Here is a 24080-nt window from a genome sequence, read left to right as displayed (position 1 = left end):
ATCACACCCCTGCCAAAACACTTGCCATGTGAATGAACTTCCACTCTTTTGGGTTGCATTAAGAAGCTTCCCATCAGGATATCTGTCATAACTCGGGGACAAAGTGAATCTGGCTCATCTGCCTTTTTTCCTGTAGAACCACTAGATCATGTTTTAATCAACATACAAATCGCCACAGATATGGCACGAAGCCCTGGCCTGGCTGTGCATACCATGCCGAATGCCAAGTGACACGGACAGTTCCATCTTCAGCTGGCTCGAAGGTGCAAAGCACGCAACTCCTAAGCCCCTGCACAAGGGTCTGGGGTTCGCTGCATTGCTCCTGCATGATCTGGAAGCACCGGAACCATTACGTGTTTGAAAATGGCGAGCCCTCTGTCACCGACCTGATGAGCAAGATCAAGGAGGAGGCATCGTTTTGGGCTAGAGCTGGAGCATTAGGCCTTAGTGTTGCTTTGCCAACAACCTGGGACGTGCACTAGGCCTTTTTTGTTTGAAACCTAAACACCTTTATCTTTTCAATGAAATGAGACATAAAAGATCCTTTGCGTTTTCTCGAAAAAGATATTTGCTAAAAAAACAAACGAGATTAGAAATGGAATGCCAGCAATTGGATGAAATAATGTACCTAGATAAAATTTTATTCACATAGAAGCTTGTTTCAAAACTTCTCTTCTCGCCGAGTTTCAAATAAGCGTAGGCAACGAACTAAGCTTTAGTCAAAAAAAGGGGAGATCAAATAATAAGCTTAGTTTCCTTCCAATGGTCAAAACATTTTTCTTTACCTTGACCTGTAAGATCTACAAAAATGTCTAAGAAAAATAAACCTGTCATAAGTATTCTACAGACAGTCTACAGACCTCTTACACTGATTTACAAAGACACAAAAACGTTGCAGATTAAGGACGCACAAACATTTGTCACTGAGGTAGAGTGTACAAAAATGAAGCGCCTCTGAAATATTCAGATTGCCTGAGTGTGATATAACATAGCAGTACACCAGATGAGCCATTTTGTATGCTGTCAGCTTCTGCTGGAAGTAAGCAGGAGTCACACCAAGAGCTCCAGAGCAAATGTTTTGACAAAGATACCGGCTGGTTAGTTCACTTGTACTCTTGGAACTTGGAGAAGACTCGGTTTCTACTGCAGCTACAGTAGTTCAAAAGGAAGTTCTGAAGATGGAATAACTGGCAGCAATCGGAAAGCTTGATTGAAAGCTCAGTTGAATTTTCCGAGTTCCCTCTTCTTAGTGATTGCTCTCTGGCCATGGTAGACAAATGAATCTATGATTCCAGAAACAGTGAACACACCTGTATCAAAAAGACACATGCCTTAGGTTATTGGTTGAACTGCTGAAAGGATGTTGAAGATATGGCTAAATTGACTGAGGTAATAGTTTTCTAAGTCCAGAATATGACTAACAAAGGGGTAATGTATTTTAATAGCCTTAACTGGATGAAGACCAGAAATACAGGAATTAAGAGCCAGATTTAGATGGCTGATGGTCAAAGCAAAGGAATAAAACATATTTTTGAAATAACAATGTTCGACTGAAGCATAACAGTTCTCTGAACATATGAACAGAAAAGGTATGATTTAACAGAAATAGCTGATTAGTGTGAATATTACAAGGGAAATATTACCTCCAACAATAGCGCAAACATTGGTTAAGAAGTGTAAAAATGACCTATGGTGTTCCGTGAATGTGACCTGTGAAAGGCATGGATGTCAAATTATAGTGATATTACTAATGCCTTGCAAAAATATCAATGTAAAATGCATGATTGAAAATCAAAAGACAATTATTTGGATTTCCCTCTGTCATCTATATACTAAAGAAAATAAGAAAACATCACACACGGATGAATAAACGAATGGAAAACAACAAAACCAAGTTAGCATTCCATAGCCACGCTACTTTCAAGTACTTCGAGATGGTACCTTAATTGGCGAAAGGTCATAAAAGAAAAACACGCCAGGAAGAGCTTGTATCCGACCACTGTCGCCACTTCTGGCATGTTCTGTCACAGAAAACTGCAGCAGAAAATAACAGCATCTTGAGAAATGCTTAAAATTCACATAAATGCATCCGCACACATTAATGTGCCTGTGCACACAAGGGAGATGGACATAAATTACCTGATTGGAGAGAATAATTTGCTCACTTAGGTCAGTGTATACAGTGGGAACAACCTGGAAAACAAAAAAAGAGAGCATTATAATGATATAATCACATGTTCTAACTAGTCATGCTGTAAGTATGAGGAATAACCAAATAAGGGACAAGGATTTTGTGCACATGGGAGTCAGTGCTCCCTTCACTTTTGGAATTTTGAAAATTTCAGATTCTCATATTTCTCTGCTTTCAAGAATTATGACATTAAATATGTAGATAGATGTGTATACGAGGATTGGAATCAAAAAAGTCTCGTCAAAAAATACGTTGTATTTTGGGAGATGTAAAGAAGACAAATTTCTGACAGTAAACTGACAAAATATACGTACTATTGTACTACTATTTATAGTCAGAAATTTGTCTTTTTTGTATTTTCTAAAATACAAAGTACTTTTTAATGGGACTTTTTTGACTACACTCCTCGTGTCTAAATCTATCTACATATTTAATGCCATAATTTTTGAAAATATAAAAGAGCGAGGTTTTGATAATTTTCAAAAATCCAAAAGTCCAAGGAGCACTGGTGCTCATGTGCACATGGTACTTTCTGCCAAATAAGGATCTAACAAAATCAGGAGAAAATGAGAAATGAAATTAGCAAGATCCTTCTAAGAATCGAGGGGACAAACCTTAATGTGGTATTGATACATTCCATATGATGAAGGCTGGACCCAATGCGCCCTACACATTGTACAAGTTTGAAAGAGTAAATCTTCACTTCCTTTTCTTACGGAATATTTTCACTCTAATTAACACAGAAAAGAAATTATATAAAGAAATCAACAACATTACAAACAAAAAAAGGAATTTACCCGTCAAGGGGATTAACCACACCAGGAAAGGGTTCTCCAAAAGTTAATTTATTTATCTTATGGCTGAGCTGCATTGTAAAGGAGGATAAGTTAGGATGCTAAAACCAAGCATATAAGCGAGAACTTCCAAGTATTCCCATCAGTATCTGAATTTCTAAAATTAGCTGCATATTTCCTCAAGTATGATTACATTGAAGCTATCCTTTTGGAATGGAAGCAGATCATGAACATGGACATTTGACTGCTGGAAGCTTTTCCCTGGAGCAAAGTGAAAATTCCCAGCAACCTTGTTAATTTCCAGGATGCCATAAATATTGCATCCTTCACCTTCTTCATCTTTTATACTTTGAAGGAAGCCCTCACTTTTGCACTACAGAATAGTGCACACCATACAAAATAAATTGCCTTGAAGGTGAAGGAAACAAAAGTTACACGAAGGGTATCATATGTTATACACATAGGCCAAAATACATGGTTGTACCTGATCGATCGAATCAGGGTTTGATACACCCCACCCCTTTTTTCGGTATGCTTCACGGACATCCTCACATGAGTTGCAACATTGTTCATCAGACTACATTCAAATAAGATACAGTTAAAATCCATATAAGAATAGTGAATGTGCTGAATGTAGGGAGCATTATATAACAATCTACTATTCATCTGAATAGAACACAACACAAAATTTAAGAGAAGCCTGAAAATTGCTTGAGCAGAGAAGAAAGCACTAATCAGTATCATTCCTCTGCATTACAAGAGTTCAAACATTGACATGGCATTCCATCATTGAGTATCTATGTAATGGAGGAACACAGCAAATTGCAAAGCCACCAATAAGAATAGTGCTGATGAGAACACTTGAACAGTATGCTTAGGAAACTTAAAAAAATATCTGAGCCATAACCCCTGATGTAGCTGTGTGTTTTGCTCTATAAGAACTACAACTTGTGCATAACCCCTGATCTAGCTATCAGGTGTGAGTTTTACTCTATAACTGACTGACACTAGGGGTGGCATAATTCACATTAAGTACTTAAAATAGAGTAGTTTGACATGATCAAAGAGTTGGAATCAGCCGAAATCTAACTATCCCAGAATCTATTTTGTAGCAGTTTCTGAAAGGTATCCTTGCCGAGCTAATGAGCACAAAAGGTGATAGATTATTAAAATCCATGTATGCTGCAAGTCCAAGAGAAATCCATACAACATGGGCAGCGGTGAATTTTTTGCAAATTACTGGTAAGAAATGAACATACTTCTTGTGCACCATAACATGAGCCACAATAGGTTTCATTGTGTTCAAGCCTGCCACCATGATGTTGCAAGGGCTTTTCCACCTGTAAAAAGTAAAAAATAAAAAGGAAACACAAGTCTTCAGGTCCAAATGTACCAGGATTTGAGCAACACACTACCTAGCTGGTAATTGACTCAAAAAAAGTAGGTAATGTCATACAACTAGGTAACAGTTCGGATAAAATGTGCTCAAGAAATCCTCATAACATTTATGCAAAGAATCTAGGACATTTCCATGACAAGTAGTTATAACATTTAGTTAAGATGTACTACCTCTGTCCATAAATAGATGTCTTACGTTTGTCTAAATCTGTCTAGATACATCCAGATTTAGACAAATCTAAGACATCTATTTATGGGCGGAGGGAGTGTGATTGTTTAGAAGAATGTAACTATGGGACAAAGAATACTATATCATAGAAACTATCCATGTAATTATTAATAGAACAAACGGGTCACTGACCTTCATCCCACCAACTGCATCTTGCTTAGTTGAAATAACCTTGCCATTGGCATCAATTCGCTGCTTGAATACATCATGTTTCTACATAGAGCATTATAGTAAAACAAGCTGGTCAGTACAACCTGGCAGCGATACAGATCAAGCATGACTTGTATTGGCTAAGAATAATATGCAGGATAGCGAGACAAAAGAATCTGAAGTAACATTCACAGCAACAAAAACAATACACGATTACATACCACGTCAAGGTGCTCTTGTCCACTAATGTCCATCACATCAACGCTAATTATAGAACACTGAAGGGCTGGGAAGGTGATATCGAACTGCATTGTTTTAGCATCAGGCAAAAGGTAGATGTTAACAAGTGTCTGAACAGAAAGTAGTATAGGTCAGTGGTTAAGAATTGCATGCAAGATACTAATTCTTGAAAGAGAAGGCCCAATGTGGGAAATGGGATAATCAGCAGGAAATATGCAATAAAAATACTCCCTCCGGTCCATTTTACTTGATGCTAAAATGGATGTATCACAACTAAAACGTGTCTAGATACATCTATATTAGCGTCAAGTAATATGAATCGGAGGGAGTAATAAACTGTGGGCAAGTCAAGCTAAAGGCAAACAGGAAAACGATGTTTTTCAATATTTAGTCTAGCGAGAAAAAAAAGTCGGAAATAAAATTGGAGGCAACCAAAGAAATGACAATTACATTTATGCGAAGTTTTTCTCCATGTGAGGTATCAACCCTTAGTGTTGTCTCTGTAGCTGCATGAAGATACAATCCTGCATGGACGCATGGTGAAACATTAAATGTTGAATATAGGATAAATAATGAATGGTAAAAGTAGCACACAGGTTAGGTGAACATTAACTCTTTAGCTAAAACTTCTGGTCCCTGGACATTTCATCTAGTAAAATACAAAACCAAACTTAGATATGAAACTTAGACATCAATTATATTGCTCCTTTAATAATTTTTATCTTTCCTATCCTATATTATTACTCATAAATATTCCAGTTGCTGGTCGTCCGTTCACTACACCTCCTCTCCGACCTGACTGATGGGTCCATGTGTACCCACGCGCATGGCAGTCAAGCGATATCTCCCGAAGCCTCTCCCCGTTGCTTCTATTGTTTCTGTATCCCGCCCCCGCTGACACTCAGTGTCTCAGTCGCTGCATTTTTTTTCCATCTCTGTCTTCCTACTCTGCTACTGGCATGCGTGTCTCGGCTGAAAGAGAGGTGGAGGGGACGTCGCTGGCTTGGCCGCTGCTGTCGAGCGGGAGGGACAAAGCCTTGGTGAGGGAGAGGTGTTGGCTCCGCCATAGCTTGAGCGCCAGATCTGGTTGGTTCGCTGCCGTCGTGGCATCTTGCTACCATCATGGATTGTGGTGGAAGGAGTACCGCAACCGTCCTTAGGAACGCCATCGTGCTCTACTTCAGCTTGACCAGATCCAGGCATGGGTGGCCAGGGGTAGTATACATGGGGATGGCATCGGGGGCAAGAGAAAGAAATGGAGAGGAACATGGTCTAGCTTGAGGCACTGCTGCAGCCACATACGAGCTACGGGCTTCCATCAACTTGGCTGCATCCCTCACAACGAAGGACATCGAACCTGGATTAGCTTGTTGAACTTGTGAATCATCTACTGAAGTGCAGGAAGGAGATGGGGCTCGTGGCTTCCGGATAAGAGAAAAAAATTGGCAGACAGAAATGATTTGTTCCTTTTCTCTTTCATTGATGATGTATGTTACACATACCAAACGATATGTTACTCCCAGTCAGTAAGTCACCAACCAAATAAGAATTTACATGAGTTTGATTGCAGTTTGCTGCTGAATAGAGACGCATGTCTAAATTATAATTAGTAGTTTAGTATGCATATCTAAATGTAGATTAGAACTACTCTTTTTTATTGAATCGAGAAACAGGTCTAAATTTTTAGAGGCGCATGATGACGAATCAATCAACAACATAAGACTATATTTGTATTTTGAGGCCAACATGGACAAACATTTTGACAGAAAAATATAAATTATATACCCAAAGAAAATACACATATAACTCACATCGTTTTGATCAAAATCGAGGTTTAAATTTAGACTAAAAATACGTGGACTTATACACCTCGTGGGAAGGAGTACAGGATATCAATAAAATATAGAAAAATGGAATATAAGTCAGATTGTCCAAACTTTTGCATGGGTGCTCACATTTTTCTGGATTAACTCTACGCTTTCTGGCGATGTTCTTTAGTGGGAGGCAGTGTGCATCACATATCAGTGACATAGTGCCAGTCGACTACGAGACGTCTATGTTAACTTCGTCAATCTCAAAATTTGTTGGCTCAGTATCTCGTGAATATACAAACATTTGCACATTTTCCACACTTTATTTTGCAATTTGATTATTGGCCACACCCTATGTCACTGATATGTGATGCACACTGTGCAAAATAATCAAAATTCAAAGCAAAGTGTGACAAATGAGCAAATATTCGGGGTGCAGGCCGTCTATAGATTTCCCCAAAAATATAGATGGATTGTATCCGCGGACAAATAGACATACGCAGGTTTGCTACAGGACCCACCTGTACTTACTCTTTAACCTACCTATGTTTGCCCGGTCTATAAACTTCATGTGCCACGTTGCCGTACACATCAATTTGACTTTCAACCAAGTTACCAGTCTTACTCTATAGTTGATAACTAAAAATATTAGAGTGAATTAACTCAACCATAACTTTGGTACACCATAATCGCTTTGTTTTGATTCGGAGCGTAGCATGGGCACTTGACTAGTAAATAAAATTTAGTTTCTTAACATGAAGTTAGTCTGACTCTGATCAACAGGAACCCTACAGCCTTGCTTTCCACGTGGAAGTAAGAACCAGGGAAGAAGAAAAACTGATTTCGAGTGTTGAATTTGGATGTGGCTCTGAGCATTAGGTACGCAAAATTGATCTTCCTGGCCGCCGCCAGAGTCTCTAGGATTATGCAGATATATTTATTATCGCTAAGTGCTACACTAGTTACCACACCTGATTAACCAAGCACGACATGGAAGTGACACTAGAAATCTCCAATGCTGCACAATTGGTCACGGTTCACTAGACGTGGCAGAATTAAACGAGCACCTGATTAACTAATTAAGACGCAAAAGTGACACTAGAATCTCCAATACTGCACAATTGGTCACGGTTCACTAGATGCAGCAGAATTAAACGAGCACCTGATTATCCAAGCACGACACAGAAGCAAGTAACACTAGAATCCCTGAAACTGTACAACTGTTCGCTACTAGATGCATCAGAACTAAGCGAGTAATACACCAGCGAATGATGATGTACAAGCAAAAGGGAGGAGGCCAAGCTAAGGTCCATTGCAAAACGCAGCACAGTAACATATTTGGGACGAACGAACTGCTGAATTCCAGTCTAACTAACCAAATGCACGCGGTGGAGTCCGTCCATCTGGTACCACCCCGCGAACCATCTAAACGGAGCGCGAGATCTCAGCACAAGCGGGGGGCAAAACCTAGTAGAGGGGCAACCGGCCGGCGCCTCGCCGGCGCGCTAAATCAGGAATCTAGAACTCACGCGGTCAGGACGCTCGAGTTTGTACTGAGAACCAGCATCTGAGATCCGGGCGAGAGAGAGAAAGGGAGAGAGGGGTGCGTACGGAGCTCGGAGAGGAAGAGGAGTAGCATGACGAGGGAGGATGCGAGCGTGATGAGGCCGCCGGAGAGGGTGCGGCTGTAGAAGTCCTCGTTCACCTTGGGGTAGGCGTCCAGGCTCCGGAGCTTGGACAGCAGCCCGTCCATGGCTGGCGCCGGAGAGGATCTCGGCGCTGCCCTGTGACTTTCGGTTTCGGGGCTTGGTTGACGAACCGCGAATTTGGACCTGGTCGCTTGGGGAGTCTGATCCGGGGAGACTCCTCCGGCACGGCACGGGGACGAGCAGCCGCTGTGCTACCTTTCTCGTCTCGTTCCAGTGGGTTTCGTCAAAGTTTTTTCCGCGTGCGTTCCGTTCCGGGGAGACGGCGGCCAGGCAAGCTCAGCGGCAGTTAGCAGGTGGGGAGCTCTCATGGGCCTGGCCCAGATCTGTTTGGGCAGCGATGTGGTAGAGCGCGCACGAGCGTGTGGTCGTGTGGATGATTTAGTCCCACCTCGCTTTTCTTTAATGATGTAACCATATATTTCATTAGACAATTACACATATGGTCACCACACAAGACAAATATTTGTGTCAAGCAACTTTGCACAGGAAAACTTACAAGAAGTAAAACTATAAGTTCACCCCTGGAGAAACATGTGCCTCGCCGAAACATCGTCTATCTTCCTCCACTGTCACCATGGTAACGCCGGAAAAGAGGCGAACAACCGCGACACCTAGATCTGGGAGAGCACCATCACATTCAAAGATGCTTTTTAAAGCCGATGAACCGGGTCGTTGCAAAGGACGAGCCCGAGACTTTGTGGCATGTCGGCCAGGGATCTTCCCCGTGGTCACCAGATCCCAACGCCGCCATCTACCCCAGACTCAGTCGAAGAAGACGAACGCCACCGCCTGCCGTCATCCTCACACCCAACTGCAAGACATCAAACATAACTGCAGCAGCCAACGCAACCGTCACCCGCGAGAGCTCCGAACGCCAGCCACCAGACATGAATCTCACCAGATCCAAAGACCAGTGAGAAGACCAGGCCACCTGCCCCCCGACGCCACCGGTTGAAGCGACGTCGGGATAGAGAAAGAGCAGAGGCAAATTATTCCGACGCGGCGCAGTCTCTTCCATAGACCAGCGCCCCAAGAAAACACTTGCCCAACCCAAACTACCGGCCGGAGCAGTCACTCTCGGGTGCCCACCCCCTCCCGTGGACGGAGCGGCCGACGGAGGAGGCAGGGACCAGCGACTTGGCCGGCCTAGTCGGAAGCAGAGTGGCCTCCCAGATCGATCTCTTTTACGAGCGGTTAGAGGCGGTGCGTTTTTCACTAACCACCGGCGGGGTGTATCAAGACGAGTTATTCGGTACCAGTCCCACCTCGCTTGTTGGTGAGCGTCGACCAGGTAGAGAGATCCATATAAGGAGAGGCAGGGCGACCACTGAGAAGCACGCAGCTGCGCGGTGAGCACAAAGCGAACTATTCTTTCGCCTTTTACTAAAGAATACCGTGTGCGCGCCGCAAATAGCAGCATACGCTAATTTTTAAAGGTTTTTTTTCCTATTTTAGGAGTGGCCCACAATTCGTAAACTTAATTTTTTCTTTATGTTTAGTATGGAAATGTAGGCTTTGCTCATGTCACCTGTTTAAGCAGCAAAATGGTCTGCTTCTAGAGATGCCGACAATGCATTCCCGAAGCAGCGTCGTCGGAGAAGATCTAGGGTCGGGCTGAGGAGCAGAGGTCGCTTACGAGTTACCACTCTTAACAAGCTTTTCTCGAGGAAACCGGGCGGGGGGGGGGGGTCATGATTCCTCGATATATTGTTGCATTAGATATTGATTTGTAGTTAATAAATGACCTAATATGTTCGGTGCCAAACTCGTCGAGAGAAGATATCTAGTGCTACCACCTCTTTGCATGCTACCGTGCTACCGTATAAAAAAAACGTATTTTATACGTGTCAAAAAATTATACGAAAAAATGTGAGTATTCATGAAGCATGTCCCTACAACATCCCAAAATTTCATATCAAAAAACGACATGGACACTGAGAAATAAAAAAAGAGAAAATCAGCATGAATAGTGTCAATTCATGCTGATTTTCTCTTTTTTTATTTCTCAGTGTCCATGTCGTTTTTTGATATGAAATTTTGGGATGTTGTAGGGACATGCTTCATGAGCACTCACAATTTTTCGTATAATTTTTTGACAAGTATAAAATACGTTTTTTTGTACGGTAGCACCTAAAGGGGTGATAGAACTAGATATGTTCTCGTCGATCTTGCTTCGGTGTTGGAGGCTTGAGATACACCAACACTGTTTCAGCTTCATTCTCGTTGATCCCAAACCTAAGGATTGGATTCTAAAATAGTTTGGCCTAGAATGTTTTTAGAAAAACAGGGCATAACCCCGGCTCCATTTTCAAACCAGATGTCACAGAGTTATTATAGCATTCTCCAAATGTAAGTCTTCCAGGCTTACGGCAGTTAAGCATAGCTAGGGGAGGGACAAGTTCCACAACTCTCAAAACCCCCCTGGTTTGTTTTGTTAGAGTTGTTCAACAAATACACATCCATAACGTGGAGAGGTCCAATAGTTGTACGTCAGCCGCAGCGACAATGATATACACGTCCTATCAAAGATCTTAGACGATGGATTTTTAATAATATGGCCCCATGATAATAAAATAAAAGGTGATGAATTCGTCAATCAAGCTATATGCTGGTGGATCATGGACATCAAGGTACGGTCTTCGTTTACTCCGCGTAGCTGATCAATGAATGCACTGTTAGCCGACACTTCCTCAGCTGACACGAGGACACCTGCCTACTGTCACCGCCCTCGCCAACTACCACAAAACACGTAGACATACATGATCCACTCATACACACGAGCGATCCTCAAACGTGTTTTTTCCAGATAAATCCGGACATGAAAACGCCGAAATTTCTAACCAGCCCTCCAGCTCAGATGTATCACTCCTGCACGCAGACAGTGTTCGGCAATTACACATCACTTGTTTCTGTTTTTTTAACAGGTTATGAGTTTTATATCACCTGTGCTATTAAATTTCAAATAAAAATTCAAACTTTGGTACATTTTAAATGAAACTCAAACTTTGACACATAATTAATTATCAACAACTCCAACACAGGTAGTTCCTACATAATTAAATACCGATAAACTCCATACATAGATGCTTCAACACTTTGACACTCGACAATCTTCACTCGACACTCCACTTCGATGCGTGATCATCAACCTAGACACTAGTCATCCCAGAACCTGCCATCCTTCGATTCCTCGTTGGCCTCACGGATAATGGACTCCCAGAAATCGGTGTCCATCTCCGTGCCCGACGAGATGTCGCAAACGACGATCGAAGGGCCAGCAGTTGCGGCAGAAGTCGAAGAACTGGCACCGGCAACAGAAGAAGTTGTACCGGCAGCTGCTGCTGCAGCTGCTTGCTTGGCGTCCAGTGCGACATAGAACTCCAACTCGACCACCACGTTCTCCGAGTGAGCAGCGAGGAAATAAGCCATGGCCACCTCATCGGCTTGGCGGATTGACATCAGCATATACTCGTGGCGGACTTGCCTTACCTCGTTGGGGCGCATCACTTGGAACGGCGGGTCTGAATGTCCGGGAAGTTCACTGGACCGCGCGGGCCCTCAAGCGGCCAGACCATCGCATCATACCTGTGGGCGATGGATTTTGGGCCTACTCGTGGTGGCACACGACGTGCCTGTGGCAGCGGCATGCCGCGGGACCGAAGAGGTCGCGCGGGGAAGAAGCGGTTGGGAGGGACACAACTGTTTTTATGCGAGACCTCGTGTGTCGCAAAAATTGCATCGCGATATAAATGTTTAGGTGTTTTTACATCTATATTAAAGCCACTTTTTTAGCCTAATGTTATGTGTATGACATATATTTTATATCTTCATTATCTGTCGGAGATGCTCTGAGTGGAGCTAATTTTTTGTTCTTTTTGTTCTAGCGACACCTACTTCACCTTATTGCCGATGGTATTGTCAGATATGTACATAAACTTTTATCGCATTACCCGTTTCATAATGTAAACTATTTTTCTCCATTTATCCTGGTATATAGGCCCTGAGCTTACTTCAAGATCATCCATTTTACCATTGTAATACAAGATATATATTAGAAAATAATTATTATTAAAAAATTAAATGTTATACTTCCTAATGGTATTATTTTATGTTACATAATTTATATTATATTGTAAAATTGATGATCTATAGATAGCTTACAAGTACCAGAAAATTTTAGCTTTCTAGAAAAACTTATACTCCCTCCAGTTCAAATTAATTATTGGAAAATAGATATATCTAGATATATTTTAATGTACATATACATCTATTTATAGAGAATTATTTTGAATAGGAGGAAGTATTTAAAAAGGTTTACATTTTAAAACAGAGGTTGTATTTACACATTTACACTAAGCAGAAACCAGTGACAATATAATCCCAAAGAATATGCCACCTTGGATTCTCCTGCCAACAAACAAAAAAAAAATCTACTCCTCTAGGCTCCATCTACTTCCCCAACGTGTCACTGTCCGGTGGGCCCCTGCCCGATCCAATTTATAGCGCCAGGGCTCGGCGCTCACTTGTATCGTCCCCAATCGCTTCACTTCCCCGTTGACAATCGAAGGTCGAGAAGCAGCGAAGCCTGTTGGCCATGAAGCTCTGCTGCCTTCTGCTGGTCTCGTTCGCCGCCGCGGTAAGCTGAGCTCCTCATCCACTAGGCTTGATCTCTTCTACATCTAGAATCGCCGCGTGATTTTCTGACGCCATGTGCTTGGTCAATCAGGCGTACGCGTCGACGGAGCGCGCGGTCGAGGTCGTCTCGACCGGCAGCGGCGGCCGGCTGTCGTCGGACCCGGAGCAGCAATGCGTGTACACGGTGTACGTGCGGACGGGGTCGATCTGGAAGGGCGGGACGGACTCGGCGATCGGCGTGACGCTGCTGGGCTCCGACGGCACGGGCATCCGGATCGCCGACCTGGAGAAGTGGGGCGGGATGATGGGGGACGGCTACGACTACTACGAGCGCGGCAACCTCGACATCTTCGGCGGCAGGGGCCCCTGCATGTCCACCGCGCCGTGCTTCGCCAACGTCACCTCCGACGGCGCCGGCGCGCACCACGGCTGGTACTGCAACTACGTCGAGGTCACCGCCACGGGGCCCCACCTCGGCTGCGCGCAGCAGCTCTTCACCGTCGAGCAGTGGCTCGCCACCGACGCCTCGCCCTACCGCCTCTACGCCACCGTCGACGCGTGCTCCGGGTCGGGGGACTCCGTCGTCGTCTCCGCGCCCGCCGCCACGGGGGGCAAGGCCAGGTCGACCGCTCTGTGATGTCGACCCGTGGGCATGGCCGGCCGGCCGCGTGCATAGCGTGGTGTGAAAACTGTGGAAGATTTTTATTGCCGTGCGATGATTATTATTATGATGTACAGTACAAATGTGATCTGCCGCGTGTATCATGAGTTAATTTTGCCGACCTCCTGATCGTAGTAGCACGAGGAAATAAATACCATCTGGGTAACAACTGTCTTGTGGAGTGGTGCGTGTCGAACTGACAGCGACTTGGTAATACGTCTGCGTCACTAGGGGTGGACAACATTGTTTCTCGCAACGTGGACATTAAGTGTTCACATCATCGTGGTCGTGGCACATCATTTCGACTCCTTGTCCATTCTGGTATCCACGGAAGGCACTTCGAGCAATTTTCATGAGTTGAGTTGTATCAGAGTTTATAGAGAAATTGCACAAAACGCCAACCATTGGCGCAAATTACTCACTCTACAGTCTTTTCACATAGCACCAACTATTTATGAAATTGGGTGCCAAAAGATCCAACTCAGTTTAAGCTGATTAACAACAGATATGATGCAAATCTGATGACTTGGGCTGGCGAGGTAATGATGATGTGGCATTGACGTCCATGTAGCTGGTTTTCTCGTATTTTTTGAACAGTTTTCTGCAAAAGTTTAGCCGAATCTCAGAAAAATGATGAACTTTCGAATTATTGATCCAAATTGTTCTAGAAAACCCAGTTCAGTAGGCAATGACACATCATCACTAGCTCGTTGGCTCCGGCCATCAAATCTTATGTTAATTAGTTTAATCTAACATTTGAACCTATGTGCATCCTATTGCACTAATAGTGGTGATTTCTGAAAACAAACATGTAAAGTGAGTAGTTTGCGCAATTAGCAGCAATAGTTGGTAGTTTGTACAATTCTCTCAGTCGTTCCAGAACATAGAGCAAATTACCGCTTTAATTAGTTGGTTTCTCTCCCAATATTATTTTACTGGCTTAAGTAGCAATCTCAATGGTCTGGGTGTAGATACGAGAGCCGCCCGTCTGGGTGATGGCTCGTCAGCCGGCCCACTAGGCTAGATGAAGGGGACGGGTCATTATGTTTCTACGACAGACTTATACTGGCATTGGGCCATCTTAGGCTGGTCAAGCTTTTCGCCAACTTGATCCTCCATGGGCCTTCTAGGCCTTCTTCTGTTGTTCGGCCTTTTTTTGAGTACCTCTTCATATAAATAGCCTTCTTCTCCAATGGAGAAGGTTGCTCGTTCATCCAATAAGCAACCCTAATAGTTGAGACACCAAAATCACTTGTTCCCATCCCTCAACCACCCAAAGCTCTTGATCTTTGGAGAATCGTAGGAGAAGACCCCGATCTACATCTTCACCAAAGAGATTTGTGTTTCTCCCTCATTCGCTTGAGGGGCCCTTTGGCTAGTGTTTTCTTTGGAAACCCTAGTTGTTGTTTACTCCACTGATAACTTGTTGTTGTGTTGTAGCATCCTTCAGAGCCTCCAATTTGGTTATGGATGTGTGCCCCAAGAATCTTGTAAAGACCCGGTTTCTGCCTCGAGGAAATCCCTTAGTGTACACATGAGATAGGCCTTCGTGGTGTTGCTCATCGGAGAATAGGGTGAGGCCTTTGTGGCATTGGTTAGGCCTTCGTGGTAACCACACCCCTCCAATGTAGACGTACTTTCCCTCAAAAGGAAGGCACTACGGGAATCATCCCTTGTGCCTCTGTGTGCTCCACTCTCGGTAACCTCTATCCTTTATTGCATTGTTGTATCTTGCTTAGTGGTTGCATGCTTAGTTGTGCAGCTTGTCATCTAAGTAAATTCACATATTTCCATATCTAGAGAATTTGCCTTTGTGTCAAGCCTTAATTGAAAAATAACTAAAAAAATTGGTAGCACCTATTCACCCCCCTCTACGTGCGGCATACGATCCTTTCAATTGGTATTAGAGCCTTGGCTCTTATTCTGGGCTTAACCGCTTAAGAGTATGCCGAACAATGTGTATAAGGAAGAGGCCGGTAAGCCGACATCTATGGACGATCTCAAGGCTATGGAAACTTCCTTAAATCCTCCATAGAGGCTCAAATGTTAGAAATGTGAAAATACTTCCGAGGGCTAATGGCGCTGAAATCCCCTCCCGTTATTCTCATCACGAAGGACACAAACCCTTTATTAGGGGGTAAACCTTCGGGCTCACCCTCTAGTAAAAAGCCCTTGGATGGTGACGACTTAGACAAAGATAGGGAACCTAGTGGCTCTTCCAAAAAGGGAGATGAAGAGAGGCGGGAGTACCATAACGAATCATGGCGTTCCCTCGATCCTCTTATCCCTCACCCTCATATAACCACTAGGGGTGATTCACCTAAGCTTAATGTTGAAGACTTCAATAGGTGACAATTTGAGTTTCGCTCTCATGTGTGCAGTGCTTCCAATGAGCTTTGGAGAATCATCATGGAGGAGTACAAACATTTCAATGCCAACAATTTGGATAGAAGAGAGGTGGTTGATAGACAACTCAACTTTGTTGCCTTGAACATGATTCGACAAGCTGTTGGTTCAAAGAACTTGCCTTATATTTTGCACTTCACAACCGCAAAGGAAGCTTGGGAAGGGTTGTTCGCAATCTTTATGAGAAGCGAAAGCATGAAAATAAAAAAAATTTAGTGCTCTTCGGAACAAGGCCGGTGGTTTCATGAAGAGCCTCCCATTTTCATTTAGAGGCCCGTTTGGGGAACCTGTTGTAGGCATGTATCATATTGTAGCTATAATGCTCCGAAGCTGGTCCGGGTAAGTGGCGTGATCCTGCCTCCGCCGTTTTGGTCCGATCCGGACATGCTCCTATAAATTGTCATATGTGTTCACCCTTTTTGACATACTAATAGATAATAGCATGATGGCTACTAATACAATTTAGTATTTAAGGGCTATCCTACTCTCCGGTGCAACATCAATTCCCATATTTGCCTGTCCTATGGGTTGGCTCTGCACTTGGGCAGGCCATGTTATCATCATCCTCGTCGTGTACATTTGATTCCTTAACTAGGTTGTCGCAGGGGCGAAAGCACAAAAAATGTTAGAGTTTGAGATCATAAATTAAACTATTGGAGGAAGGCAAAGCGAGGCACAAGTACACATTATTTTTACAAAAGAAAATGAGTATCTAGTTGAAATTTGAAATCTTGGGCAGGTAGGGCCCTGCTCCCCTGCCTCCTCCATTGGTTGTTGCTACCACCTTCGTCATCATCATCATCATCATCATCATCATCGTTGTCGTCATCACCATCATCATCTTCGTCATCGTCGTCATCACCATCATCATCATCTCTATCATGCACCTCTAGATCCTTGCCATGTTGCCGCTACCACCATCGTGGTCTTCAGGGAGGGATTTGATGCAGTTCTGTCCGCAATTGTAATGGGAGATTGAGCTTGAGAGAGAAGCATGTCGAAAAATGGGATGCCTGGAGGCATGAGAGCATGGTGAATTCTAGACAAGGGCTGCTGTCATGGTGACCTGACGACGAGATGAGATGAGATGAAAAAAGATACTTATGGGGGCGCGTGGCACTGGCTATGCATAATCTCGAGGTCACATATGGTGGCTCGAGAAGAAGGTTAATGCGCGAGGTGGTAATGGGGTGTCGATGGAAGGGATTCATTTTGTTACGAGGGAGATACATGGCGAGGGAACGACATATAATAGAGGAAAGGGGTATTACGAAAATGGAAAAGCTCGACTTAAGGATTGTTGCTTACGGAAAATTCCTACGGACGGACATGGTTGGTTGTTGTTTGCTCCTTCCGTGATTTCAGGGTTGTGAACCTCCCTCCCGATTTCACGTGAGTTTGTAAGTCAGATTTTGTAGAAATTAGTTCGTACATGTAGTATTACTCTAAACCGAAATGGGGCCGTGTTTTATCTCAAAAGAAAACGAAAAGGTAAAAGTAAATGACTAGCGGTTGAGGTCCTTGGCTGCCGGGCGGTCTGGCGGCAGGAATCGCGCGGGCGGCTTTGAGGCAACGGGTCTGCCTAGCGGTATGGTCTGCCCGATGTGGCGATGTCCGTCCTTCGATTTTTCTGGGGGCCATTTTATCCAAGTTGATGAGGCCAATACTGCCGCCCATTTGTGAAATTCAGCGTCCTCTGGAATCTCGATCGTCAAATTCTGTGCCCAGCCGACTTAGAAAAATGAAGCTCCGCATGTTCTCTTCCTCCCTGCGAAATCAACATCCGACGTCACAAATGGCATACATGCACCGGTAAACTCCATCCAACGTGTCGCCTAGTGGGCCCCATCCATCACGAGCCGTTCCGTTCTGGAAACCTTGCGTGCGAACCTAGCCAGATCGTGCAGGAAAACGAAGGGCTGGACCAGTACGTCTGCCTCCATACTTACACACGACTTCTCCATTTTCCAAAACGAGAGCAGCACAAGAACATTCTAGTTGGGGAAACTGGCTAGGCTCAGCCATAAGAACTTTCTAGCACTAGTGTTATGTTTAGATAAGACAAAGTGTGCATGTATGGATTGGAACGTAATATTTGTCTAAAGCAACTGAAACGACTAAGGATATTTTCCCAATCATATACCCTCTTTGTATTCGGCATTTTTCCAAAGAGATTTTAACCAAGCATTATATGTAATAAGTGAGAGGGCCAACCATCTTGTGATATGAATCTCATGTTATAACTGTTTGGAAATTATCATTTCTTGGGAGATTTTTGTGTGGGAGAATGTTGGTAAGTTTATCAAAGTTGGAGCATGTTCACTCCTTGGCGCTCCCAGGTCGGAATCCGACGCTATTTAGTGCCGAATGGATGTAATTTTTGGCATGGAAAGCAGTAGATTTCCAACCGTGGTGCTCCCCAAATGGCTAGGTGGGCATGGGGTGAGAAGCGGAGACAGCAGAGAAGAGGCAAGTGGGTGGGTTTTTTTAAACATAAGGCATTACGCCCAGCTTTAAATTAATAAAGCCACGAACGGCCAGAGTTACAAGGTGCTGAGGAGAACAACAACAAAAACCAGAAAAATCACAGGGCTAGCAAGATCTAACAAGAAATGCAGCCTGCAAACGCCTAGCTCTTCAGAAGCCGAAACATCCGCTGATCAAGGTAGAGATAGCGAGCGGAGGAGGACGCCACACCAATGAAAGAGAGAGCCTTCATCAGCTACAAACACGGACGAACGACATCACGATACAACCCGTCCATCGTCGAAGAGGCCCCCTGCCCTCTCACCCAGGTTCGAGGGCGCCGTAACGTCACACAATGGAACGCGCACCCTAGAGCTCGAGTTGCAGCCGCTAGCTGGACAACCGAAGAAGAGGAGATTATGAGCACACCCCCATGGGGACACCACCGATCCAAAAGCCACTCAGTCGCATCCCATGAACCACATCGCAACCACCAGTTGACATGGACCAAAGGCTCCAAAGGCAGCGCCTTCAAGAAGGAAACGGCGCCAAGGCGTCGTCGCTGCCCCGTCTGGCTAACCAGAACAAAGATTTTCACCCGGAGCCAATGGTGGAGGAGCACCATCCTCAATGGCGCCTCCAAGGAGGGAATCAGCGCTCGAGAGCGTCGACGTCACTGGCACCGACACCGTCGGGCAGAGCTTTCTCCACTAACGCGCGGGCTAGGAGGCGTGATTTGTTTATCTGGACTCCCCAAGCCAGCCCTGGGACCTGGGGGCTGCTGCGTCCCCGGATGAAATATAGGACAAATCCGGCTGAAAACGCGCTGTTGAGGGCCTTACTAGGAATTTTTTTGTTAATTTGGGTTAAAAAAACGTCCTAGGGAGGACCTCCTGGGTTGCTAGTGGAGATGCTCTTCATGATGCTTGGCTCTGGGTTGCTAGTGGAGATGCTCTTCATGATGCTTGGTTGACCAAGGCTATAGCATTTGCAACATAGGAAATAGCGGCGGAGAAAATCTAGCTTCAAGCAGGTATTTCTCACATGAAAAAAATTGGTTGCTAGAAGCGTGCACTTCTTTTCGACTCTTTAATCGAAACTGGCACATGCAACAACGGAATGTCTACTGTAAGTTTATTTTTGCGGCGTGGTTGATTCGCCGAGCCACATGACTATTGTTGCGGTGCATCGATTCCTACCGGTGCCCCGAACTTTTCGTACACCAGCGAGGCAACGGAGAGCCTACCACACCGGCACGCTTGAAGTCCGGCCAGGATTCATGGCGGTGGAGACCCCGGGCGGGATCTAGTCGATTGGGCGGCGGACGGCCTCCTGCGAGTTGGGGAATGGTGGGGCGAGGCGGGGGACGGTTTCTAGTGGCTAGAAAAAGGTGTAGGGAGCAAAACCGTGATTGGGATTTGTGGCGACACGAAACTGCGGCGGAGGTGGAAGGATGGAAGCGAGCTGAAATGTCCACGCGCGCCTAGAATTTCCTTCGCGACAAGGCCTATCAGAGATGAGGATCTACCGACCCCCTCAAATTTATTTACGAAATTTAAAGAGATTTGCTAGTTCCGGAACTAAGCTTGTGCTCAGTCAAGTCCTACATCATTGGATTGCATCTTGATTCATGCATATGAGTTGCAAGTTGGGTTACAACTGAATTTTTTTAGTTGCAAGTGGATATGCAACTAAGAAAAATTATCTGGACTGTTAGATTTGCTTCGTGATTTATGCTAGTCATCAGTTGTAACATGAGTTACAACCTAGGTTTGATAACATTATCTGAGAACAAAGTTAGTTCTTAGTCAACGAGAAATAGTCACTCTTAAATTGAAAAGTCTATTTCTAGCATTTTTCGGCCCAAAACTGTAAACCAGCAGTTTTTTTACAGATTGGGGAAATATACGGATCTTCTGGAGAGCTGTGAGGCATGCATGGCCAAAACCATGTGCCAACGAGAACTACCGAGTATAGAGCGAACAATACCGCCATCGCTCCGGTGTACCGCGACTCGCATCCCTAGGACGAGTGCAAGGCGCCGCCACACCCGCACCTAACCTTCTTCTACATCCTTCTGCAGCACGTATAAATTCGACGCGACAATGCCATATCCGATCGGCCGTCCTGTGCCGCTGCCGCTACACACTTATCGCCGCCATTTTCACATGGGAAGCCCGAGCAATGAGAACCACCCTCCCGCTCTGCACCAGCTCCCACAGCCAGCCATGGACAAAGGCAAGGCCAAGGGCGACCTTACCGTGGTCGTTGCCGCCGAACCCGAGCTGCAGGAGAACGAGGAGCTGTTCAGCGAGTCCGAGTCAAGTGCAGAGTCGATCGAGATCGCCGACCTGAAGAAGCGCATGTGGAAGGACCAAATGCTTCTCATGAAGCTCGAGGGCAGCTCGGGCCACGACCGGCGAGCCGACGCGCAGCGGCCAGGCTCGGACCCGCTGCTGGCCCAGGCGCAAAACGAGGTACCAGAGACGCCCGAGTCGCGGTACCGCCGCAAGGCGATGCTCCGCGCGCAGGACGGCGTCCTCCGGCACATGCTGCGGATGATGGAGGCGTGCAACGCGCGCGGGTTCGTGTACGGCATCGTGGACGAGGCCGGCGTGCCCGTGTCCGGCTCCTCCGACAGCCTCCGCGGCTGGTGGAAGGAGGACGTCGGGTTCGAGCGCACCGGGCCGCCGGCCCTGTCCGGCGGCGGCGGCCCGGGGATGACGGACGTCGAGAGCCCGGCGGCGGCGGCGTCGTTCCTCCACGGGCTGCTCGACATCCAGGACAGCACGCTGGGGTCCCTGCTCTCGGCGCTGATCCAGCACTGCGAGCCCCCGCAGCGGAGCTTCCCGCTGGACAGGGGCCTGCCGCCGCCGTGGTGGCCGACGGGGCAGGAGGTGTGGTGGGGCCTGCAGGGCGAGACGCAGGCGCACCAGGGCCCGCCGCCGTACCGGAAGCCCCACGACCTGAAGAAGGCGTGGAAGATCTCGCTGCTGAGCGCGGTGATCAAGCACCTGAGCCCGCGGTTCGACCAGATGCGCAAGCTCGTGTGGCAGTCCAAGCGGCTGCAGCACCGGATGAGCGCCCGGGACGCCGAGACCTGGTCCAGGGTCATCACCCAGGAGGAGGCGCTCGACCGCCAGGTGCACCGCGCGCTACACATCACGCCGCTCGAGCTAGACGACGACAAGGAGGACGCCGCTGATGCTCCATGGAACACGGAGCGCAGCCTGCACGTCGACAAGCGAAAGCGCGGTGTCGGCACCGAGAGCGCGGGCGGATATGGTGGCAGTGGTAGGGAGCTGGTGGCGCTGCCGGACATCGACGGGATCGCTGACGCGGACCGCAACTCCATCGACGAGCTTATGAAGATGTACTACAGCTGCCTCCAGGGGACAGACGCTGGGGAGCAGAGAAATGGAGAACAGAGCAATGCTGCCGCCGAGGCCGGCGCACCGGACGCGACCAGGATCAAAGATGGCATGCTTGAGGATTTCCTGAGCGTCGCCGATGTGGTGAACATCAGTGACTTCCCGGGCAGTCCGTTCTGGCACTGGGGGAGTTCAGATTTGGATTAGTGGGTTAACCGTTACTATTACTTCATCAACACGGCCTGTTAATTATTTGCGCCTATTTAATCAGTTATCCTTCCTTCCAGAATAGAGTAGTACATGAGCAATGCAACTTCTCTCAATCCAATAAAAAGTGAGACTCATTTGTTATCTTCAATGTAAATAAGCTTGCTCGGCTTACAGAGATTTGTTGATAATTGAAATTCTCTGATCTTGAGCGTGAATATAAAAACAAATCGATAATTCTTAACTACTCACTCAAGTTCAAAACCAAAGAGGGCCGCATCGCAATTTGTGTATTTATGAGTCATATGAGTTGCGAGTTGATGAGCACAATTTACATAGTGTTTTTCTTATGTGTTTGCATAAATAGTGTTAGGATTTTTACATTTTTACCTGTAGAAAAGGGTATTGGAGATTGCACAGCACCAATAGGGCCGGCTGCTCGTATATATATAGGCGGACACATGTACAATTACAGGTACAACCCTGAGAAAACACGGGGACCTATATCTATACAATATGTTACTCAACACCCCCGCAGCCGAAGGGTCGGCACCGACACACGTGACCGGAGCGAAAACTCGGGAAAAGTCGTGGATGGCAGTCCCTTCGTCATGATATCGGCAAATTGCCGAGACGTCGGTACGTGAAGAACTCGAACGCGACCGAGGGCAACTTGCTCACGAACAAAGTGGATATCCAGCTCGATGTGCTTGGTGCGCCGATGATGAACGGGGTTGGCGGAGAGGTAGACAGCCGACACGTTGTCGCGTAAAACCACGGACAAGATAGCTCGGACGGAAGCCGACGGAGCCATGTGCACTCAGCCACGGCGTTGGCCACGGCGCGGTACTCGGCCTCAAGCACTCGGAGCGGGACACGGTGGGCTGCCTCTTGGAGGACCAAGAAACAAGCGACGAGCCGAGGTAGACACAGTAGCCGCTGGTGGAGCGGCGCGTATCCGGGCAACCCGCCCAGTCCGCGTCAGAGTAGGCGACAAGATCAGTCGACGTCGAGGGCGAAGCATGCAATGTCAAGCCGTAGCCCATGGTACCGCAGACGTAGCGGAGAATCCGCTTCACCGCGGCCCAATGAGCATCCCGAGGAGCATGCATATGCGGTGCACACCCGCCGCACGGCGTACCGGAGCTCCGGGCGCGTCGCTGTCAGGTACCGAAGGGCACCGACGATGGAGCGATAGAACGGCGCGTCGGGACGCCGCCGACCCATCACCGGCGGAAAGCTTGGCCTTCGTGTCGACAGGAGTAGGCGCAGGGTTGCGCTAAGCATCCCAAGCACGCTCGAGAAGCTCGTGAGCATACTTCCGCTGATGGAGGAAGAATCCGTCCGCACGTCGGACAACCTCGATGCCGAGGAAGTAGTGAAGCGGGCCAAGATCCTTCAACGCGAACTCAGCGCGAAGGCGGTCGGTGAGCTGTCGAAGGAGACCAGCGGTGGAAGCCGTCAGAATGATGTCGTCGACGTACATCAGCAGGTATGCCATGTCGTTGCCGGTCCGGTAGACAAACAGGGACGCATCGGAACGCGTGGAGCGGAAGCCCAGCTGATGCAGGAAGCCGGCGATGCGCTGGTACCAGGCGCGGGCGCCCGCTTCAGTCCATACAGGGACCGAGAGAGCAAGCACACGTCATCGGGGCGCTCGGGGTCGACGAAGCCGGTGGGTTGCCGACAAGTACACCCGTTCCCGCAGATGGCCATGAAGGAAGGCGTTGGAGACGTCCATCCGATGCACGGGCCACGCACGAGACGCGGCGAGGTGCAGCACCGTGCGGATCGTGCCCGGCTTGACAACCG

General features: G+C 46.6%; 3 protein-coding genes and 1 non-coding gene across 4 annotated transcripts; 3 read left to right on the top strand and 1 right to left on the bottom strand.

The window, feature by feature from the left end:
* Nucleotides 1-735: 735 nt before the first annotated feature.
* Nucleotides 736-8592, bottom strand: LOC124676887 (endoplasmic reticulum-Golgi intermediate compartment protein 3-like). Its single transcript, XM_047212903.1, has 13 exons — nt 8425-8592; nt 5453-5526; nt 4984-5067; nt 4745-4825; nt 4245-4325; nt 3470-3562; nt 3179-3358; nt 2989-3056; nt 2806-2857; nt 2140-2193; nt 1942-2034; nt 1644-1710; nt 736-1310 (listed from the first exon to the last, which is right to left on the bottom strand). Exons 1-13 carry the CDS (start codon nt 8564-8566, stop codon nt 1219-1221), a joined length of 1161 nt encoding a protein of 386 aa, XP_047068859.1. The 5' UTR covers nt 8567-8592; the 3' UTR covers nt 736-1218.
* A 1270-nt stretch (nt 8593-9862) lies between these two features.
* LOC124679859 lies at nt 9863-9981 on the top strand. The gene has a single exon (XR_006995286.1). It is a non-coding gene; the product is annotated as a U5 spliceosomal RNA (small nuclear RNA).
* Nucleotides 9982-13230: 3249 nt separating this feature from the next.
* LOC124671921 (PLAT domain-containing protein 3-like) lies at nt 13231-13868 on the top strand. The gene has a single exon (XM_047208239.1). The coding sequence runs from the start codon at nt 13231-13233 to the stop codon at nt 13792-13794; it is 564 nt and encodes a 187-aa protein (XP_047064195.1). The 3' UTR covers nt 13795-13868.
* A 6990-nt stretch (nt 13869-20858) lies between these two features.
* LOC124670548 (ETHYLENE INSENSITIVE 3-like 5 protein) lies at nt 20859-22268 on the top strand. Its single transcript, XM_047207034.1, has one exon. The coding sequence runs from the start codon at nt 20859-20861 to the stop codon at nt 22266-22268; it is 1410 nt and encodes a 469-aa protein (XP_047062990.1).
* Nucleotides 22269-24080: the final 1812 nt, after the last annotated feature.

The sequence above is a fragment of the Lolium rigidum genome, chromosome 7 (assembly GCF_022539505.1).
Source record: "Lolium rigidum isolate FL_2022 chromosome 7, APGP_CSIRO_Lrig_0.1, whole genome shotgun sequence".
In the NCBI taxonomy this organism is placed as follows: domain Eukaryota; kingdom Viridiplantae; phylum Streptophyta; class Magnoliopsida; order Poales; family Poaceae; genus Lolium; species Lolium rigidum.
This window is presented reverse-complemented; position numbering and strand designations above follow the sequence as displayed.

Bases quoted from the DNA above. Each gene is read 5' to 3' on its own strand.
- LOC124676887 (XM_047212903.1), bottom strand. From the start codon at position 8,566: ATGGACGGGCTGCTGTCCAAGCTCCGGAGCCTGGACGCCTACCCCAAG. The intron at 2,194-2,805 runs GTTTGTCCCCTC...TTTGTTTTCCAG, and splicing joins TGTATCAATACCACATTAAG to GTTGTTCCCACTGTATACAC. The intron at 2,035-2,139 runs GTAATTTATGTC...TTTCTGCTGCAG, and splicing joins AAATTATTCTCTCCAATCAG to TTTTCTGTGACAGAACATGC.
- LOC124671921 (XM_047208239.1), top strand. From the start codon at position 13,231: ATGTGCTTGGTCAATCAGGCGTACGCGTCGACGGAGCGCGCGGTCGAG.
- LOC124670548 (XM_047207034.1), top strand. From the start codon at position 20,859: ATGGGAAGCCCGAGCAATGAGAACCACCCTCCCGCTCTGCACCAGCTC.